Consider the following 21,270-nt stretch of genomic DNA (forward strand, 5'->3'; position numbering starts at 1 on the left):
CTGTTCAGCATGTAAATATCTCTGATGGTCACATGACTCCTTCTCATATTATAGTCATGAGGCTTTTTGTTTAAGCGTTTAACTTCATGTCATGTCACAGTGTTCAAAGTTTCACTTCCTCTAATTCAACCGCTGACGCCCATAAATGTGTCTGCTGAGACTCTGAAACGGTTTTTACTCTGAAACTGTTTTTTAATGAATGAAACGGAGCGGAGCGGCTGATATATGGAGGGTTTTTCTTTTAGAGGCGTCTGTGATGGTTTTAGGTTAGATGAGTTTATGCAGTTAAGTGTTGAGTTTGTTGAGCAAAAAGTGAGATTTAGGAGAAGTAATGAAAGTGTTCTTGCAGGAAACCCGATGTGTGATTGGTTGGAGGAGTGTGTGTGTGTGTGTGTGTGTGTGTGTGTGTGTGTGTGTGTGTGTGTGTGTGTGTGTGTGTGTGTGTGTCGTCTCAGCTGCTCGTGTCGTCGTTGTTCTCTGTTCTCTCTTTCTTCTCAGACTACAACATAAAAGACACAAAACTCAGATTAGTGAGAGCAATAATAAAACAGAGCTACACAGGTTTCTATTCGTTGAGCTCTCACCTTCTTTTTGGCAAACGGTGGATCTTTCCAAAGAGCCTCCGCAGCCGCTCGGCCCTGCTGAGTCCAGGCGTACGCTGAGTCCCGACTCACCTGGAGGAAGAAGACACAGAAGAAACTTTATTATTTCCCTGGATTCACTCAGCTGATGAAGATTTATTTGCTAGATTTAGGACTGCAGATATAAACCATAAACACACTGAGGAATGACTGTAGATTTGTTGCATGCTCATAACTTTATAGAGATATATTTTAGGATGAATGACAAAAAAAACACATCTAGCCTTTTTCAGGACGCTCCAAATACAGATTATGTTCTTTATTATAATGTGATGAATGTTTAATTCTCAATGTGGAACAGTGTTATCCTTTCTAAATAAAATGTATTTCTCAGAATAAGCACTTTGAAGTAGACCACGCTGTTGTTGTAGCATTTATTTTCTATATTTTTGTTATCTCGGGCTCGTTGCACTTCTTTTAGATTTGAAATAAGTTCATAAAGTAACTTTCTTTGCATTCATTTGATTCATAATCAAGATTAACACTGGTATCAATGACTTTACATTGTTAATATGAAGTTAAAGACTGTCAAATTATGAATTTTCCCCAAAAAAGTGATTAATCGTTGAATTTCAACAGTTAATCTAATGTTTAAAATTATAATATTCTGCATTTCACACAGTTTTTAAATCCATATTAACATTGTAAAGTAATTATTATCGGTGTTTCTTGACTGAGCCTTAAACTTAGTTTCTTTACAGCCTCTACAGCTGTTTAAAGGCTTTATATCAGACATAAGAACTGCTTTATGTTGTTAATAAGGACTTAAAAACTGTTGTGAAATGTGAAATAAAGACTTTTAAACATGTGATTAAAAAACAAAGCGATTAACTGTTGAAATTCAGCAATTAATCATGTTTTTTCTTTTGTAATTAATCATCTGACAGCCTCTAGTTATAATGTTAAATTCAACAGACTACATATATTTCCTCTTTCTTAAACACATGAATGATCTTTTTACAGAAGTCGCCGCTGACCGCCAACAACTTCTTTATCTTGTCCGTTCATGTGTTTTCATATCGGAGCGCCGCCCTGCTCACTTTCAGCTTCTCTGTCGCCTCTCTGGGTGGAAACCAATTTAAAATAAAATGACCCAGACATGAGGTGGAAATGAGCTGCAGAAAGTCACAGCCAGCAGCTCTTACAGGAAAAGCTCAACCCTTTCCTAAAGGGAAACCAGCCTCAGATCAAACACACACAGACGGTGATAAAAACTGAGACCAGCCTGGAAACTCTGACTGTACGTGATGCTCAGCAGGTTCATACAGCCGGAGTGTGATTGTGTGACTTTCCACTAACACACTCTCCCAGAAAAGTAAAAAAACCCCTCCAGAATCATTTCTACCTATAAATAAATATATAGCCGACATGTTTTCCAGCTTTCCTGTTTTCAGAGGTGTTTCCTGTGTTTCTGATCTGGAGCGTTAAATAAATAAAAAAAGAAATATGAGAACAGATTTTTTCTTTCATCTCCGTCCTGTTAAAAAATACAAGAGTTTCGGCTGACGTCAGATAATTCAGCCGGTGTTTCAGAGTCGTAGCGTCTTTTATTTTTCACACTGAAACCTCAAGAAAATAGTCAAAAATGATCCGTATTATTAACCTAAAAGACTTTACAATGAGAGAAGTTCCTTTAACATCTGACATCTCACACTTAAAACTAAAAGCAGAAACATTTTCTTTTTGCACAGTTTTCTGATTATTAAGGTTTATTTGAATATTCTGACAGAAGCTGTTTAACGTTTTCAGCTTCTACTCTGAGGTTTATGACACAGACGATTGACAGGAGATGAATAAACAACTATTTTAATAATCAATTAATCATTTTAAAGACATTTTATTAGGAAAAATATGTAACAATATCTGAATATATTTGGATTGTGGACAAAACAAGAGATTTAAGGATGTGTTAGACCTGAGAAAAGAAGTTCAAACTCGAGCAGCAGCTAAAATAACTGTATGAAATGTGATAAAATCTATTAAAAAATGGATTGAACAATCACACCGCTGGAAGCGTTACAGCAGCGGAGCTCTGAGAGAGAAATCTGCCGTTTAAAATGAAGTTGCACTGTTAATACAGTAATTACGGCAGCCCAATAAAATCCGAAGGAGTGCCTTTAGTCTACCGTAATTACTGTAGCAGCACGGCCCGATTTTGTTACTTGGTCAAATTTAGTTGATTTGGTAATTTTATTTTACTTTTTGGTTTGAAAAGAAGTTCAAACTCGAGCAGCAGCTAAAATAATTGTATGAAATGTGACAAAATGTGTTAAGAAATGCCTCTTAAAGCCTTCTGTGTTGGCTTCAGTTCATTTGTTTTATCCAATCAACAGTTTAAACTAAAGATTGTTTTGAATGTTGAAGATAAACAGCAAATCTTCACATCCAGAGAGTTACTGTAATACATTTTTAATGGTCAAAATAGTTGAGGTGAATGTTTCTGTGGATCTAATAATGGATTAATTGACTAATTGTTGCAGCTGAAGTTCTCCTTTGTTACGTTTCTTTATTCTCTTTTGTTGTTCTGGAAGCTTTTTTGGTTTGATTTGATTATTAGAGCTTAAAAAAGAAGAAGAATCTGCAAAATGCTTTAAAATTACATTTTTTTTTTACCATGAATACATCTGTTTAACCTTCCTGTCGTCCTCCCGGGTCAAATTGACCCCGTCTGTTTTGACTGTTCCTTCTTTCCTCCCTTCCGTCTGTCCTTCCTCCCTCCTTCTCTCTTTCTTTCCTTCCTCTCTCTTTCCTCCCTTCATTCTTTCCTCCCTCCATCCCCTTTTCTTCCTTCCTTCCTTCTTTCTGTCCTTCCATCCTCCCTCCCTCCTTCTTTCCTTCCCTCCTTCCTTCTGTCCTTCTTTCCTCCCTCCCTCCCTCCCTCCTTCTCTCTTTCTTTCCTCCCCTTACCTTCCCCCTTCCTTCCTCTTTTCCTTTCTCCCTCCCTCCATCCTACCATCCTTCCTTCCTCCTTTCCTTCCTTCTTCCTCCTTTCCTTCCTTCCTCCCTCCCTCCTTCCTTCTTCCTCCTTTCCTTCCTTCCTCCCTACCTTCCTTCTTCCTCCGTTCTTCCTTTCTCCTTTCCTTCCTTTCTCCTTTCCTTCCTTCTTCCTTCCTCCCTCCCTCCCTCCTTTCCTTCCTTCCTTCCTCCCTCTTTTCCTTCCTTCTTCCTCCTTTCGTCCTTCCTCCTTTCCTTCCTCCTTTCCTTCCTTCCTCCTTTCCTCAACAGGAGGGTTAAAGGCTTTATTTCACACCTTCTTTTAACCTCACTGTAATCTTCTCTGTTTACTTGTGTTTATTGGTCGTTATAATTGCTTTTATTATACCCTCATATTGTTTTATATCATTACAGCTCTAGTTGCATAAATTATGTGATACAAACCTTTAATAAGGACGCCGCCTGCTGAGGGTAAAACATGGAGGCGCTCAGAGCCATGAGTCCCGCTGGAAACAGCAGCCGCTTCACTCTGGAGCCTAAAAAACAACAACAACAAGTCAGAGGTCAAAGAGAAGAAGCTGCTGATGTGAACTGATGTGACCTCGTTAACTCTTTATGGGTTTAATCATTAATCTGTGTATCATAAAGACAGAGACAGACAGCAGCTTCTTGTCTGTGTGTGACCTGTATTCTGTGTTTACTGCCTGATAACAGAAAAAACAGCTTATCAAGGCGTTTAAAGGTGTTTTTAAAGGGACAATACACTCAAAACAAATATGAACTCAGACATAGAAGAGGATATATGGAAGCTGAGGAGGCAAATTTACATTATTAAAAGGATAAACAAGCATTATTAGACACTAGTTATATAGATCATCACTGTTTAAAGGTGTAAAAATGAAGCAGGTACTTTTCTTTTGGTTGTTAAACCACCCTGTCAAATTTGAATGATTTAAATAATAAATAATTGTCAAGTCTATAAAATTAGGCTGCAAAATTGTGAAAATCGAGCTGTTTTCTCTGCTGAATCTACGCCTCCCTATAAAGTGTCACCTGTCAATCAAATATCACCACGGCGACCTGAAAATGGGACGCTACGTCTGTTTTGGGAGTAATTTAGAGTTTCAAGATACGTACCCGAATATATATGTACAGTTTCCTTAGCTGTTCTCATTAGACAGGTAACTTACCACCAGGGTTACTCATTCACAGGGTTGGAAACTTTCAATGGGAATTAAACGAAAATAAACTGGAAATTTACCAAACTGCATTTTAGCTTTAAACCCTCCTGTTGTCCTCAGGTCAAGGAAGGAAGGAATGAAGGAAAGAAGGAAGGACAGGAGGAAGGAAGGAAGGAAGGAAGGACAGGAGGGAAGGAAGGAAGGAAGGAAGGAAAGGAGTAAGGAGGGAGCGAGGGAGGAAAAGAGGAAGGAAGTAAGGAGAGAAGGAAGGGAGGAAGGAAAGGAGGAACGAAGGAAGGAAGGAAGGAAGGAAGGAAGGAAAGGAGTAAGGAGGGAGCGAGGGAGGAAAAGAGGAAGGAAGTAAGGAGAGAAGGAAGGGAGGAAGGAAAGGAGGAAGGAAAGGAGTAAGGAGGGAGCGAGGGAGGAAAAGAAGAAGGAAGGACAGGAGAGAAGGAACGGAGGAAGGAAAGGAGGAAGGAAGTCAGGAAAGAAGGAAGGAGGGAGGAAGGAAGGAAGGAAGGAAAGGAGTAAGGAGGGAGGAAAAGAGGAAGGAAGTAAGGAGAGGAGGAAGGGAGGAAGGAGGAAGGAAGGAAGTGTGGAAAGAAGTATGGAAGGAGGAGGGAGCAAAGAAAGAGGGAAAGAACGAAGGAAAAATTAAAGAAAGAGGAAGGAAGGAAAGAAGGAACAAAAGAGATTGGGTCAATTTGACCCGGGAGGACAACAGGAGGGTTAAAATTAATGCTCTTATACTGCTAATAAATAAATAAACAAACAGGATGAAGAGTCAAGCTGATGAATGAATGTCACATATCTGTAAATCTGAATTATTATTAACATGTCGTCTCGTGTTTTCGTGTCTGTTGGAGAAGCAGATAAATACGGAGGTAATAAAAAGGACAGAACCTCTTCCTCTTCCTCTCTCTTGGTACGTCCTGTTCCATCAAACACCAACAATCATAAAAAAGGTGAAATATTGTCCAATAAAAAGCTCAAAGTTCAAACTGTTCACCTGCTTCAGACTCAACAAACACCTGCAATCAAAAGTGATATTAATGTGTCTGATAGGCCGGTCTCATTAATCATTTTATTATCTTATCGTACAATAACATAACTATTATTAATCATCACGTCTACATATCGACTTATCTTATGAGACATGGACCTCGATCATCTGTGACTTGGGTGCAATATTTATGCACAGCGACACTCTGATGAAGAGTTTTTGGGACTCCATTGAGCACAGAGCTGCACATTATATTAAATATGTAAAGTTACTGTGTTATTTTAAAAGGTTTAATTAAAACTCAGATTAACCTGAACCTGATCTGAGTTAATATAGCGGTCCAGTTTAGTTCCTCTTTTCATGAGCTTATGATTGAGCTCTTTTAAAGCACTTTATATTTAATCTTTCTGTTCGTTTTCATGGCTTTTAAAGCATATTATTTTAAGCAGCACTCTCATATGTTTTGCTCTAGTCTAAAGCTTTTTGTTTTCTTTCTCTCTTTCTGTACTTTGTTTTCTTTTTTATTATAATTGGGTTTTTCTTTTTTTGATTGTTTTGTTCTTTTACTTTTATTAGTTTCTTCTTCTTTTACACTGGTGTGACTTATCTACTGGTTTTTACTCATTTCCATAACTACAGGAAGTGGGAAACAGGAAATCAAATAAATGAAACTTAGTAGTAGAAGAGAAACTTAAAGACTTAGATTCATTTGGTAGGAAACACATTAAATCATAGTATTTTATTAAAGGTTTAAGGTTGTTTTTATCGTCTCTTTAAAGAGAAAACTGTTGGATTAAAGTTATTGTGCGAATAAAAGCAGAAACTTCATAAATAAACAGGAAACAAAACAAACGGATCTTTTCTCCTTTAAATATTCAGAGTCATTTTATCTCCTCGCTCCTTATCAGCCTGTCTGTAACCTTTGACCTGTTGGGGGTCTGTGAGGAAAAGCAGGTCTGAGTGGGTGTGTGTGTGTGTGTGTGTATTTATGTGTGTATGTATGTATGTATGTATGTGTGTGTGTGTGTGTGTGTGTTAGTATGTGTGTGTGTGTGTGTGTGTATGTATGTGTGTATGTGTGTGTGTTAGTATGTGTGTGTGTGTGTATGTATGTATGTGTGTGTGTGTGTGTGTGTATGTATGTGTGTGTGTGTGAGTGTGTATATGTGTATGTGTGTGTGTGTGTGTATGCGTATGTATGTGTGTTTGTAATATATGTGTGTGTGTGTGTGTATGTATGTGTGTATGTGTGTGTGTATATGTGTATATGTGTATGTATTTGTGTTTGTATGTATATGTGTGTGTGTGTGTGTTTGTACGTATGTGAGTGTGTATGTGTGTGTATATGTGTGTGTGCGTGTGTGTATGTGTGTATGTATGTGTGTGTGTATATGTATGTATATGTATGTATATATGTGTGTGTGTGTGTGTGTGTGTGTGTGTGTATGTGTGTGTGTATGTGTGTATATGTATGTATGTATGTGTGTGTGTGTGTATGCATATGTGTGTGTGTGTGTGTGTGTTTGTACGTATGTGAGTGTGTATGTGTGTATATGTGTGCGTGTGTGTATGTGTGTGTGTGTGTGTGTGTGTGTGTATGTACATATGTGTATGTGTGTGTGTGTGTGAGTGTGTGTGTGTGTATGTATGTATATATGTGTATGTGTGTGTCTGAGTGAGTGTGTGTGTGTCTGTGTGTGTGTATGTACGTATGTGAGTGTGTATGTGTGTGTATATGTGTGTGTGTGTGTGTATGTGTGTATGTGTGTGTGTATATGTATGTATATGTATGTATATATGTGTGTGTGTGTGTGTGTGTATGTGTGTGTGTGTATGTGTGTATATGTATGTATGTATGTGTGTGTGTATGCGTATGTATGTGTGTTTGTATGTATATGTGTGTGTGTGTGTGTGTGTGTATGTATGTGTGTATGTATGTGTGTGTGAGTGTGTATATGTGTGTATGTGTGTGTCTGAGTGAGTGTGTGTGTATGTGTGTGTATGTGTGTGTGTCTCAGGTTACCTTGGGCCAAATAGAGTCCGAGGAATCCAGAGAAACCCACTGCAGCCACACTGGGGTAAAGATCAGGAGGAGGGTCGCTGAGGAACTGGTACACATCTGACAGAGAGACGTGTTTGTGTTATTTTAAATTTCAGACGCTGTTCAGTGTGACAGGATGTTTAAATATCAACTATTCTGATTGTTTTAGTGTTTTTTTAAACAAAAAAATGAAATATTTGCAGGTTGAAGCTTCTAATATGTGAAGATTTAAAGCTTTTCTGTGTCAAACATGACTTTTATCGGCTTTTTCTGTCAAATATATCTGAGATTTTTGTTGTTTTGAAAGACAATCCAGATGTTGTGTCATTTAGTTATGACTGGACACTCAGACACAAACAGTTATTTTAATATAATCACACTCACAGCTCATATTACACTGACTGAAGGAAGTGTTCAGGACTTTTCTCACCTGTGACTGTTGTGACGGACGTGTTGATGGTCGGTTCCACGGTCCTGTACGCTCGCTGCGTCACACAAAGAAGGAAGTCACATTAATGTCAACTTCAAAATATACAATAATATTACTTATGTTTTTATATTGCACTTAAACCCATATAGCACAAAGATTAATGAACAATTTATATGTTCATTAGTTTTCTGAATCTAAGTTATTAAAGCTGTTTATAGCTGATGCAGGTTTTTTAAGCACTGATAAAAACCAGTCACAGTCACATTTACATAATTTAATAAGAAGCTGCAGAGTGAAGATAAACAGCATCATCTCAACTTGTGAGTGAAGAGGAAAAAAAAAAAGCAGACAGCTTCGTCACAGATGGTTTGGACCAGGCGGGGAGTTCTGGTCCTCTGAAATAATGCCAACGCTGAAGTAACTTAAAACTGCATTCTATCAAAAGGCCACCAGGGGGCGACCGTTTTGGTGTCAAAAGGACTTCCGTCTCTATACAAGTCAATGGAGAATTCACCAACTTCTCACTTGATTTCTAACCTCAGTAAACGTTTTCAACATGTGTTTATGGTCTCAATCGCTAGTTTAAAGCCTTCTTCAATGCAGTATGATGTTCATTTGGGACATTTTGGCCTCCCTGATTTTATATGTGACGATAAAGCAGGGTATGCATTAGGGCGTGGCTACGTCGTGATTGACAGGTTGATTGGTTCACAGGTTCAGGAGGGCGCCTCATGCTCCTCCTGATGCCCATATAAGTAGAATCCGTGTTTTTATTTTTCCCAGCATGCACCTGAAATTTTCAAGATGGCGCTGCTCAGATCCGATACTATTGGCCTCCGAGCAGCAGTCCACAAACCAATGGGTGACGTCACGGATGTTACGTCCATTTCTTATATACAGTCTATGGTTTGGACAAGTTTCTGTGCAGCTGTCATCACAAAAAAGTTATCAAACAACTGCACGCGTAACGGTTAAATAACTTACATTCATAAACAGCAACAGAGAGAAAAGAGAAAAGACAGTTTAAAAGAAAAGAAACTAACCTCAACTTTCTCCATTGCAGTCTGACTTGTTTCCTGCAAAACACAAAAGACATGAAAGTTTAAATTAATTCTTTCATCAGTATTTTTAACTGTTGCCTCCTTTTTAAACACCAAATAGACACGACTGATAATAATAGAACAAAATATTATGTTTAAAAGACACAGTGAAGCTCTGTAGAAGTAAAAATACTTTGAATAATCTCACTTTTTCTGATGTTTCCTCAGTATTAAAACTACTTTAAGGCCTTTTCTGAACACGTGAATATGAAAAAATATATATATTTTAAAACTAATCACACTTATTCAGCAATAATTAACAATAATAGTGGAAAACAAATAGGTGTGCACTGTTAACACGTGTCTCATACGGTGGAAAAATCTTACAAGCCAGTTTTTAAATGTGATATTTTAGTTGGCTGTGACATCATCTGCTGTGGAAATCGTGCCAAAAACAACACAGAGACACGACAGCTGTGTTTCTTTTGTTCTGGAAATTGTAAAAAAAAAAAAAAAAGTGCACGTGATTAAAACCTCTGAGCTCATGTGAGTTTATTTTCGGGGCCAAAAACATGACGTCTGACGTCAGGAATGAAAACTGCAGGAAACTGTGAGAGAGAGAAGAGGAAGAAATATGACTCTTAAATATCTCCTCAGAATCTGTGAAAACGTGTTGAGTCTTTTATTGAAGAGCAAAGACGACACAATAAAACACAATGTAGAGAAAGATACTGAAACAACATCTTATATGTTCCTCAGTAATGAACTAGCTTGTTTGGAACATTTATGAACTGGTCAAATTTGGTTGAAGCACTTTTAGATATGTTTTAGATACTACAGTGCACTTTTACTGAGACTTTATCTACAACTCATAATTATTAATAGCAGCTCTATAGGATATATTTGTTAATATGCTGTTTGAGTAGCTTATACTTACATTTACAGGTTATTATTTAAATCATAAATTAACCATCTGAGTCATTTTTTAAAGAAGAAAAAAGTCAAAATTATCTGATTCCAGCTTCTTAAATGTGAATATTTCTTTAGTCTGTAACTGAGTATTGTTTTAATATCATTCAAAGAGCCAATCAGTGATCCGCAGCTGTGTGTGTGTGTGTGTGTGTGTGTGTGTGTGTGTGTGTGTGTGTGTGTGTGTGTGTTTGAGAGTCCTCAGGCTCTGTGACACAAAACAAGAGTCCAGTCCAGAAAACAGGTTCAACAAACTCTGAGTCTGACCCTGAACTCTGACGTGGGAAAGTTTTCAGCATTACAACAGCTGATCAGACTCAGTTCAATCAACTCTGAGATGAATGAAAACAGACGTCATGAATGGAGCCCAACACTATGAATCACCACAGCAACATGGTGAATCATAGTGTTGGGAATCATTATGTTTATGTATACATTGGTTGAAGTTAAGGTCAGATTTTGGCAGAAATACACAGACAGGAAGTTTAAATCTCAGTTTTCTGCCCAGAATATCTCTACAGTTAAAAATGTCAGGAAGTGTGAGATGTAAACACACCTGACACTGGTTTGTGTACGGCTCGGCCCATTTCCTCAGTGACGCGATGCTCTGCTCCAGCTGCCCCGCCTCCGGCTCCACGTACTGCGGAGGCTCCACTTCAGGACTGCTGTATAAAGACGGCAGCTGAAACACACAGGAGGAGGAAGAGGAGGAGTGTTAAAGTTAGTGAGTAAAAAGTACAAGAACAGCACAGTAAAAATACTACATTACAAGTAAAAGCATTAAAAAGTACTGCAGTATTATGAGTGATGTAGTATGCAGTATTACAGTAAAGTACTGCAGTATTATGAGTGATGTAGTATGCAGTATTACAGTAAAAGTACTGCAGTATTATGAGTGATGTAGTATGCAGTATTACAGTAAAAGTAGTGGTTTGGTCCTCTGACTGATATATTATTATTATTATTATGACATCATTAGATTATTAATAGTGAAGCATCAGTGTTAGAGCAGCATGTTACTGTTGTAGCTGCTGGAGGTGGAGCTAGTTTACACTACTTTATATACAGTTAGCTAGTTTAGTCCAGTGGTTCCCAACCTAGGGGTGGGGCCCCTCCAAAGGGTCAGCAGATAAATGTGAGGGGTGGTGAGATGATTAATGGGAGAGGAAAGAAGAACAAACTAAGTTCAGATACACAAATGTGTTTTCAGTTTTTGGACTTTTTCTCTAATCTTTGATTTTTGCTGAAATATTGGATCATTTGAACATTTATTGAAATGAAAGCATGTGAGAAGTTTAGAGGGAAAAATCACTATTTGGTGGAGCTGTTAACAACTCATAGACATCTGAGATGTGAGCCGACTACACACTGCTGTTTGGTTTCATCTTTAACCTTCGTGTCGTACTCCCGGGTCAAATTGACCCCGTCTCTTTTGACTGTTCCTTTTTTCCTTCCTTCCTCCCTCCCTCCTTCTCTCTTTCTTTACTTCCTCTCTCTTTCCTCCCTTCCTTCTTTCCTTCCTACATCCCCCTTTCTTCCCTCCTTCCTCCCTTCTTTGCTCTGTCCTTCTTTCTTTCCTTCCTCTCTCTTTCCTCCCTTCCTTCTTTCCTTCCTACATTCCCCTTTCTTCCTTCCTTCTTTCCTCCCTGCCTTCCTTCCTTCCTTTCCTACCTTCCTTCCTCCCTCCTTTCCTTCCTTCCTCCCCACCTGCCTACCTCATTTCCTTCCTTCTTCCGCCCTTCTTTCCTTCCTCCATCCTTCCTCCCTTCTTTTCTCCCTTCCTTCCTCCTTTCCTTCCTTCCTCCCTCCCTCCTTCTCTCTTTCTTTCCTTCCTCTCTCTTTCCTCCCTTCCTTCTTTCCTTCCTACATCCCCCTTTCTTCCTTCCTTCTTTCTTCCCTGCCTTCCTTCCTCCCTCCTTTCCTTCCTTCCTCCCCACCTGCCTACCTCATTTCCTTCCTTCTTCCGCCCTTCTTTCCTTCCTCCCTCCTTCCTCCCTTCCTTCCTCCTTTCCTTCCTTCCTCCCTCCCTCCTTCTCTCTTTCTTTCCTTCCTCTCTCTTTCCTCCCTTCCTTCTTTCCTGCCTACATCCCCCTTTCTTCCTTCCTTCTTTCTTCCCTGCCTTCCTTCCTTCCTTTCCTACCTTCCTTCCTCCCTACCTGCCTACCTCCTTTCCTTCCTTCTTCCACCCTTCTTTCCTTCCTCCCTTCTTTCCTCCTTTCCTTCCTTCTTCCTCCCTTCCTTCCTTGACTCGAGGACAACAGGAGGGTTAACAATGTGTTGTATTTTAAAAGCTTGTTATATTTTCCATTGTGTCAAATCTGCATCTGAAAAGTAACTAAAGCTGTTAAATAAATGTAGTGGAGTAGAAAGTACAATATTTCCCTCTGAGATGTAGAAAGATGTAGAACATGGAAATACAGTAGTTAAGTGAATGTTTCCGCCTCTGTACATAAACACAGAGGTGAATCAGGTCACAGCGAGGCTTCGTGCTGTTCCTATCAGTCAGTTATTGATTAACTTCACCTCATCGATACTCAGCAGGGAGATCTTCTTCTTCTTCACCTCGCTGGCTGCCAACACGGAGCCGCTCAGCAGGGCCGTCAGACCGGGAGCCACGGAGCACAGTGACACCTGCAGGCAGAGACACACACACACACACACACATAAATACACACACACGAATACATACACATATATACACACATACACATACACACACACACACACACACACACACACACACACACACACACACACACATATACACACACACACACACACACACACACATATACACACACACACACACACACACACAAATACATACACATACATACACACATAAATACATACACACACACACACACACACACACACACATACAACACACACACACACACACACACAAATACACACACAAATACATACACATATATACACACATACATACAGACACACACACACACACACACATAAATACACACACATACATACAGACACACAACACACATATACAGACATACACACACAAATACATACACACAAATACATACACACATAAATACATACACACACACACACACACACACACACACACACACACACACATACACATACACATACAACACAAACAGACACACACACATACACAGACACACAGACAGACACACACACACACACACACACACACACGCCAGTGAGGGAGGACAAAGCTACACATGAGGCTGTACTTTCTATTTAAACATGTTAAAACACACATTCAGTGAGTGTAGAGTCAGTGAGGAGCTTTAATGAAGCTTTAACGTTAAATAATAACAGATATAAAAACCCTCCGACTGTTTAACTGACGCTAACGGTAGCTGTTTGCTCATTTATTAACGTCTCTCCGCGGGTATAGTAATGTTAATAAAACTATAACATCTTTATACACTGGATGACAGCAGCTGATTAAACACTACGCTGTGTTTCAGCTGTAAAAAGGTTAAAAATCAGAAGAGAATATTTACCAGCTTCACGAATGACATCTTCACCCAGAGGACTTTCGCTTTCTTTCTACGGCAAGCCGGAGACAGGATGCGCATGCGCAGTGTGTATTTAACTGTCAAACCAGAAGCACGTTTTTTTTTTTTTTTTTTAAATCACGTTTTTATTTTTATTTTCTTTATTTAGCATGACAAGCAGCATACATCCTTATAATACAAATAACAGGTCTGAACTAAGGGAGAACGATTAATAAATTAAATTAAATATGGCCTCAAAGTTTTAATTCTGTAGTTTATATTTAAGCTTTTTCATAATTTTACACTAAACTATTGTTGATTATCGAAGCCCATTTAAGATCCTGTTAATCATTATAATGAAAAACTATCTCAAAATAATGTATATAACACTAGGTCATTATTTTGAGATATTAAGTCATTATTTTAAGATACTAACTGTAGTAACTCAACGGGAGGCTTCTTGCTGAACAATGGGGGTTTATTTTATTCTTGACGAACACATTTTAATCTCTCTCAGTCACCACATTTCTTCACAGTCTTCAGTATAAACTATACTTCTTCTATCCTCTGTCGGACTCCCCAACAGGTAACAACTCTAGCCAACGCCACCTAGTGGACTGGCAGACATCTACATATTATGTCAATTACACAGTTACAACATCCCTTCCCCCTTAAGCATTTTCTATACATATCACAGGAACATTATAACTATTTAACTCTGTCCAATTGCCCACAACAGTGGTAATCAGTCTCTCTTAATGCAACTGAAAGTCTTTAAGGTAACTGGGCAACTTAGTTTCCCTTCTTGACTGTCTCCTTACTGGAGTTGTATTTGTAAGAGTTTTCTGTTCAGTCTCTGAGCTTTCAACAGCTTCTGTAGCTGCTGGCTCCTCCAACTTGTCACCCCTGAGTACCACCTGCTCAGCTTCCAGCCATGCTTCGTTTTTTTCGTTGGCCTGACTTAGCTGACTAGCAGCAGCTTGTTGGTTGTTGTTACATTCTTGTGGTCTCTGGTGGCGAGTGTGAATCTGATCCACATGTCTCCTCACTACTCTCCCATCCCCCAGCATCACTTTATAGGACACCGGTCCTGTCACCGACTCAATAATTCCCGGGATCCACTTGGGCCCTAGACTGAAGTTCTGGGTCAGCACTGAGTCTCCTGTTTTGAACCAGCGTTCTTTCGCCCTTTTGTTGTGATCATTTATCTGTCTTTCTTGTCTTTCCTTCACTTTCCTGCTCAGGTCTGGATGGATTGAATCGAGTGTGCAACGTAGCTTCCTTCCTAGAAGCAACTCTGCTGGGGATAGGCCTGTAGTGGTGTGAGGAGTAACTCTGTAGCTAAATAACACTCTGGCTACCTTAGCTGTGAGTGTGCCCTCTGGACATTTTTTCATCATTCTCTTGAATGTTTGTACCCCTCTCTCTGCTAACCCGTTACTGGCAGCGTGGTAGGGTGCAGAGGTCACATGACGGATACCATTTTTACTCAGAAAGTCTTTGAACTCTGTGCTGGTGAAACAAGTGCCATTATCACACACCAACAACTCAGGCAGTCCATGATTACTGAAACTGGTACGCAGACACTCAATTGTAGTGGCTGAAGTGGCAGAGTTCACTGGATACACGTCCATCCATTTTGAATGTGCATCAATGAGCACAAAAAACATTTTTTCCATAAACGGTCCGGCATAATCTACATGGAGACGGCTCCACGGTTTGTCCGGCCACTCCCAGGGGTGTAATGGAGCTGGTGCAGGGATATTACGGTGCTCTTGACATGTTGTACAGCCCTTGACCATATCCTCCAACTCCTTGTCCAACTTTGGCCACCACACATAACTCCTAGCCAGTGCTTTCATTCTGGACACTCCTGGGTGGCACTGATGAAGTTGTCTCATAACGTTTTCTCGGCCTGGTTTTGGCACAATCACTCTCCAGCCCCATAACACACATCCATTCTGGATACTGAGTTCATGTTTCCTCACCTCATATGGGGCAAACTCCTCCCCTTTTAATTTTGCTGACCAGCCATTTTGTACCATCTCCCGCACCCTCAGGAGTACTGGATCTTTGTCTGTCCATGCTTTTACTTGATCAGCTGTCACCAGCGTGATGTCAGAGCTCTCCAGCATGAGAACCCTCTCTTCCAGCCTCTCAACTTCCGGTTCCTCCGGTAAAGGAAGGCGGCTCAGGGCATCTGCATTGCAGTGATACTTCCCTTCTTTATACACTATTGTATATTCATAGGCTCTCAAGGTTACCGCCCATCGTTGGATTCTGGGTGAGGCCATCTGTGGTACGGCTCGCATCTCACTGAAAAGTGACAGCAAGGGCTTGTGATCTGTCACTATTGTGAATTTCCGTCCATAAATGTACTTATGGAAACGTTTTATTCCAAACATCACTGCTAGTCCTTCCTTATCTAGTTGTGAATAGTTCTTCTCAGCTGCGTTCAATGTTCGTGAGGTGAATCCTATGGGTCTCTCCGTTCCATCTGGCATGTGATGGGACAGTACGGCACCTACTCCATAGGGTGATGCGTCACATGACAGCACAATGTCTTTCTCTGGGTCGTAATGAACAAGCACTTCAGCAGACTGCATCATTTCTTTTGATCTTTCAAAAGCAGCTTGTTGTGCCTCTCCCCACTGCCATTTTGTCTCTTTTTGTAACAGTTTGTGCACTGGGGCAAGGACAGTTGACAGATTTGGCAGAAACTTGTTATAATAGTTTAACAGTCCTAAGTATGCCTTCAACTCTGTTACATTTGAAGGTGTGGGTGCCTCTTTGATTGCTCGCACCTTCTCATGGACTGGGTGCAGCCCTGTTGCATCCACTTTATGACCCAGAAACATCACTTCCTCATTCATGAATAAGCACTTGGCCCTCTTTAGTCTGAGACCGGCTTCCTGTAGCCGTTTCAGCACCATGGCCAGAGTCTGCAGGTGCTCTTGGTCGTCTTTCCCTGTGAGGAGGATGTCATCCAGGAAGATGGTCACACGAGGAATGCCCTGCAGCAGTCCCTCCATGGTCCGTTGGAATATCGCTGGGCTTGATGAAACTCCAAAAGGTAGCACTCTGTATGTGAACAAACCTTTATGGGTATTTATGGTCACGTACTTCTTTGCTTCCTCTTCCAAGGGAATCTGGTGATAAGCGTGACTCAGATCTAATTTTGTGAATTTCTGTCCACCTGAAAGCGTGGCAAACAAGTCCTCAATTCTGGGAATCGGGTACTGTTCAAGCTTTGAGATCTGATTTACCGTCAGTTTGTAATCTCCGCACAGTCTTGCGGTGTCATCGGGTTTCAGCACTGGGACCACAGGCGCTGCCCACTCAGCATGTTTAACAGGTTCAATGATCCCTTGGGTGAGGAGACGGTTGAGCTCCTCCTCAACTCTTCCTCTCATAGCATATGGAACGGGCCGGGCTTTAAAAAACCTGGGGGCTGCTTCTTTGTCCACATATATTTTGGCTGGGGGGCCTTTGAATCTCCCGAGTTCATCTTTGAAAACCTCCCCATACTCCCCCAGTACCTCCTCCAATGTCACTTCTCCCAGATGGTGGATTTGGGATTCTGGTCTCCCCTGTACCTCCTCTGAGGTCTCTTCCTGGATGTGATGGACCTGGGGTTCTGATCTCCACTGTAAACCTAGCCTCCTAATCCAGTACCTGCCTACCAGACTGGGGCCTGAACCCGCTACAACTACCACAGGTAAGTCTTGTACTAGCCCTTTGTGCTGCACCTTAACCACAGCTGCTCCCAAGACTTTTACTCTATGGCCTGTGTATGTTCTGAGTCTCACTCGACATGGGCGTAACTTTGGTGCCTCCTTCCCCCCTAAGGTTTTGAACACCAAGTGGTTTATTACTGTTACCCCACACCCTGAGTCCATCTCAAACTGTGTGTCTGTCTCATTAACTGACAATGTCTCTACAAATGGCTCTTCTGCTGGTACATCAAGTTCATCTATTTTGTACAGTGTGAACATGACTTCATCTGTATCAACGCCATCTTTTTCATCTTTCCCCTGTCTGACATAATTTGCTCCCTGTGTTCTCCCCTGCTTTCCTGAGTGAACTCCACCCCCTCTAGCCTTTGAATTACTGGCTGGGCCTTTGAACCTACACACTTTCTGAATATGGCCAACTTTACCACACTTGTGACAGGTTTCTTTAATGAACCTACAGTCCCCAGCCCTGTGCTGCTCCCCTCCACACCTGTAGCAAACCTTATGCTGGTGCTGCTGCCTACTGGGGGTCTGCTTTGCTGACATTTTGTGCACTGTTTGAGGTGCCCTCAAGTGTGGCGGTGCAAACTCCAGAGAGTGTAAGTCCTTCACATCTTTGCTGGCTGTCTCAATTGCCTGTGCCAGCTTCAGTGCCTTGTCGAATGTCAAGTCCGGCTCTGACAACAGTCGGCGCTGTATGCGGTCATCTCCTATACCGCAGACCAGTCTGTCCCTTATCATCTCAGACAACTTGTCTCCGTAGTTGCAGTCTTGCGATAATTTCCTTAGCACAGCAACATATTCCATGACTGTTTCTCCATTCTTCCTGTTTCTGGAATTAAACTTGAAACGCTGCACAATCTCGCTGGGTTTAGGGTTGAAATGTTCCTTTAATAACTTGACCAGTTCATCAAATGTCTTGTCTCCTGGCTTGGCGGGACTGACTAAGTTCCTCATGAGGCTGTACGTCTGACTGCCCACTGAACTAAGTAATATAGCTTTCTGTCGACTTGCATCGTCGATCTCATTAGCTTCAAAAAAATGGTGGAGCACTTCACAATATTCCTCCCATGACTGGGTTTGGCAATCAAAAGGAGCGGTGCTTCCTACCATAGCCGCCGCCATGATTTTTCTTTTTTTTTCAAACTTTTTTCTTGGTTACAAAGTCCAGGTGGTATGCTAACTTAGCAACTTAGCAGGGAGTCTTACTCATTCGTCTTGATTCCCGCGAGGCATCCGCTGAAACTTTATCCTCGTCGCCATTTATGTAGTAACTCAACGGGAGGCTTCTTGCTGAACAATGGGGGTTTATTTTATTCTTGACGAACACATTTTAATCTCTCTCAGTCACCACATTTCTTCACAGTCTTCAGTATAAACTATACTTCTTCTATCCTCTGTCGGACTCCCCAACAGGTAACAACTCTAGCCAACGCCACCTAGTGGACTGGCAGACATCTACATATTATGTCAATTACACAGTTACAACACTAACTCATTATTTTAAGATACTAACTATTATTTTAAGATACTAACTCATTATTTTAAGATACTAAGTCATAATTTTGAGTCCTAAGTCATTATTTTGAGATAGTTTCTAATCACATTGGTTGAGTTGGGTTTCCATAGCTGAAAAAAAGAAACTAGAGACTGGTGAAAATCCCTTTAAACCTACTTTTCTCATTTTCTATTAGATCTTTCACTTTGCTCACTGATGTGGCACAAAAATAAAACCACAGACTTCACATCTACCCGTGGAGCAGATCTCTCAGTGTTATTGTGAATGTTTTTGAGGTCTAATTATTAATTCACTCTTTAGTACTGATGAACCTTTTACTGCATAACACTTCTTTAACAGTGGTGAAAAGTGTTTTCCAGTTCTCACCACAAGATAGCGTTACTCCTTTTACTGAGAGCTGCCTGAGCCTTTATCAACAATCCTTATTGATACATGTTTATAGTAAGTTATTCAACGGCTTACACCATTGTCACACACGAAAAGAACGCCAATGTAATACACATCTCTTAATAATTTCATACTCAAATCATCATAAAGCATTTTAATACAGGTTACCAAAGGCACTCCTGAACAGTTTTGATATTTACAGAAATAAACCATCTCAGCATTATCTTATCAGCAGTTTAGTGCTGCTAGTGTGGCTGTTGACTCTTGTTTTTATCTTGAAACATTTCTCTCACTATATTTGTTCGTCATTGACTCACTTTGGACATAATTGACTGATCAAATAAGTTCACCATACTGTATATGCAGGAAAGTGTGAAAAGGAAATGAATGCCGATACTAAATGTATCGTCAACAGACTGCCGGCCACTGATTGGTCAGAAGAGTTGTCGCTGGAAGAGTCATGAGCCGTCCCACACAAGAATCAAACCCAGCATTTTAAAATACAACATTTTAAATGCAACAGCGTTACAGTCATTCGGCAATTTTCTTGCTTTGTGTGTGACAGAAAGCCTCATACAGCAGCAAGTACACCATCGCCTCCATGTCCTCCATTGTTTATGTGTTTTGTGTCGCGTATAAAACGAAGTCACTGCAGTTTCACGGAGCCGTGCTAAGACGACCCCGCCCACGTTGAGTTGGTACTTTTTTGTAATGGCAAAGGTTCCTGGAACCGTGCCGAGCCGAGGCGAGGCAAGTCGTGCTGGAACTGTGTAGTGGAAAAGCGCCACTAGTTTCACTGTCATTATTCTTTATATGTGGTCATGTCTCATGTCAATAATTGCGCTTTTCCACTACACAGTTTCAGCACGACTCGCCTCGCCCCGGCTCAGTGGATGGCTCGGGCTTGTTTCAAACACCTGACCTTCACAATACCCTGCAGGCGATTTTCTTGTTTAAAAGAAAGTGACCCAGATAATAGATTAAATAGAACATAAGAACGGATTCAACAAAACACTGTGAACAGTTAATGTTCAGTATAATCCAACAATTATCCTCTTCAGCCAAAAAGAGGTAATGGGACAGACAGCAACTTTACTTGACATGTTTTACAAGCTCCCTACCCCTAGGATCCCAGACCCTCAAAAGCCCCAAAAGCATGTCAAATGGGTTCATTTACATTTGTTAAAATTGCAATATCAATAAAGTTGGGTCTTTCATTATACTTGTATCCTGTTTTGTTAAAATCTTGTTTTAACATTATTATTTTAGGTCATATTGTTGGGTGTAATCTTGAGACACAATATTCATATGATTCTACTACCTATCAGTCTTACTCACAGATTGATTATATTAATCATTTCAAAACCCTTGATATCCTGTATGAATAATTGTGAGTATTTAAGCACTGTTATCTCATGCCTTACCACTATAGTTAATCTATGTTATGGCAGCAGATAGGGGCTCTTCTGTGTGGTTTTTTATATACTGTATACATATATATATATATATATATATATATATATATATATATATATATATATAGCATATCATTTAATTTAAATTCAACCAAATTCCACATACTGTTGATCATCTGTGTAATATATATATATGTTCCCACAAAAACATGCAAATACCTGTTGATTTACAGTCTTCATCATTTCTTTCATAGACTTCTTCTTCATGATCACACAGTTTACAATGTTAGTTTTCTTACTGATGTATTATTAGAAAGGATACTGAAACAGTAACATGTTTACAATAGTAGATTATAATATTTTGTCTTTTAAATATTCTTCAGTAAACACATCCAGCCTACAGAAGCTGTCCTATTTTCACCGATTAGGTGTTGTGATCATTGATTATGGTTTCACACTGTGTAGTTTATAGTTTG

General features: G+C 40.2%; 2 protein-coding genes across 2 annotated transcripts; both read right to left on the reverse strand.

Moving 5' to 3' along the window:
* Positions 1–28: 28 nt before the first annotated feature.
* On the reverse strand, positions 29–13,799 carry apoob (apolipoprotein O, b). Its single transcript, XM_062441835.1, has 9 exons — positions 13,746–13,799; positions 12,763–12,870; positions 10,796–10,921; positions 9,274–9,306; positions 8,231–8,285; positions 7,783–7,878; positions 4,020–4,111; positions 585–674; positions 29–499 (listed from the first exon to the last, which is right to left on the reverse strand). Exons 1-9 carry the CDS (start codon positions 13,761–13,763, stop codon positions 452–454), a joined length of 666 nt encoding a protein of 221 aa, XP_062297819.1. The 5' UTR covers positions 13,764–13,799; the 3' UTR covers positions 29–451.
* Positions 13,800–14,494: 695 nt separating this feature from the next.
* On the reverse strand, positions 14,495–18,598 carry LOC134002141 (uncharacterized protein K02A2.6-like). The gene has a single exon (XM_062441424.1). It carries the CDS (start codon positions 18,596–18,598, stop codon positions 14,495–14,497), a length of 4,104 nt encoding a protein of 1,367 aa, XP_062297408.1.
* Between the last annotated feature and the right edge of the window lie 2,672 nt (positions 18,599–21,270).

The sequence above is a fragment of the Scomber scombrus genome, chromosome 20, assembly GCF_963691925.1.
Source record: "Scomber scombrus chromosome 20, fScoSco1.1, whole genome shotgun sequence".
NCBI lineage: Eukaryota > Metazoa > Chordata > Actinopteri > Scombriformes > Scombridae > Scomber > Scomber scombrus.

Coding starts and splice junctions, on each gene's coding strand:
- apoob (XM_062441835.1), bottom strand. Junction 10,922..12,762: donor CCCTGCTGAGTATCGATGAG/GTGAAGTTAATC, acceptor TGTGTGTTTCAG/CTGCCGTCTTTATACAGCAG. Junction 4,112..7,782: donor CGGACTCTATTTGGCCCAAG/GTAACCTGAGAC, acceptor GTTGTTTTTTAG/GCTCCAGAGTGAAGCGGCTG.
- LOC134002141 (XM_062441424.1), bottom strand. CDS start 18,598: ATGGCGGCGGCTATGGTAGGAAGCACCGCTCCTTTTGATTGCCAAACC.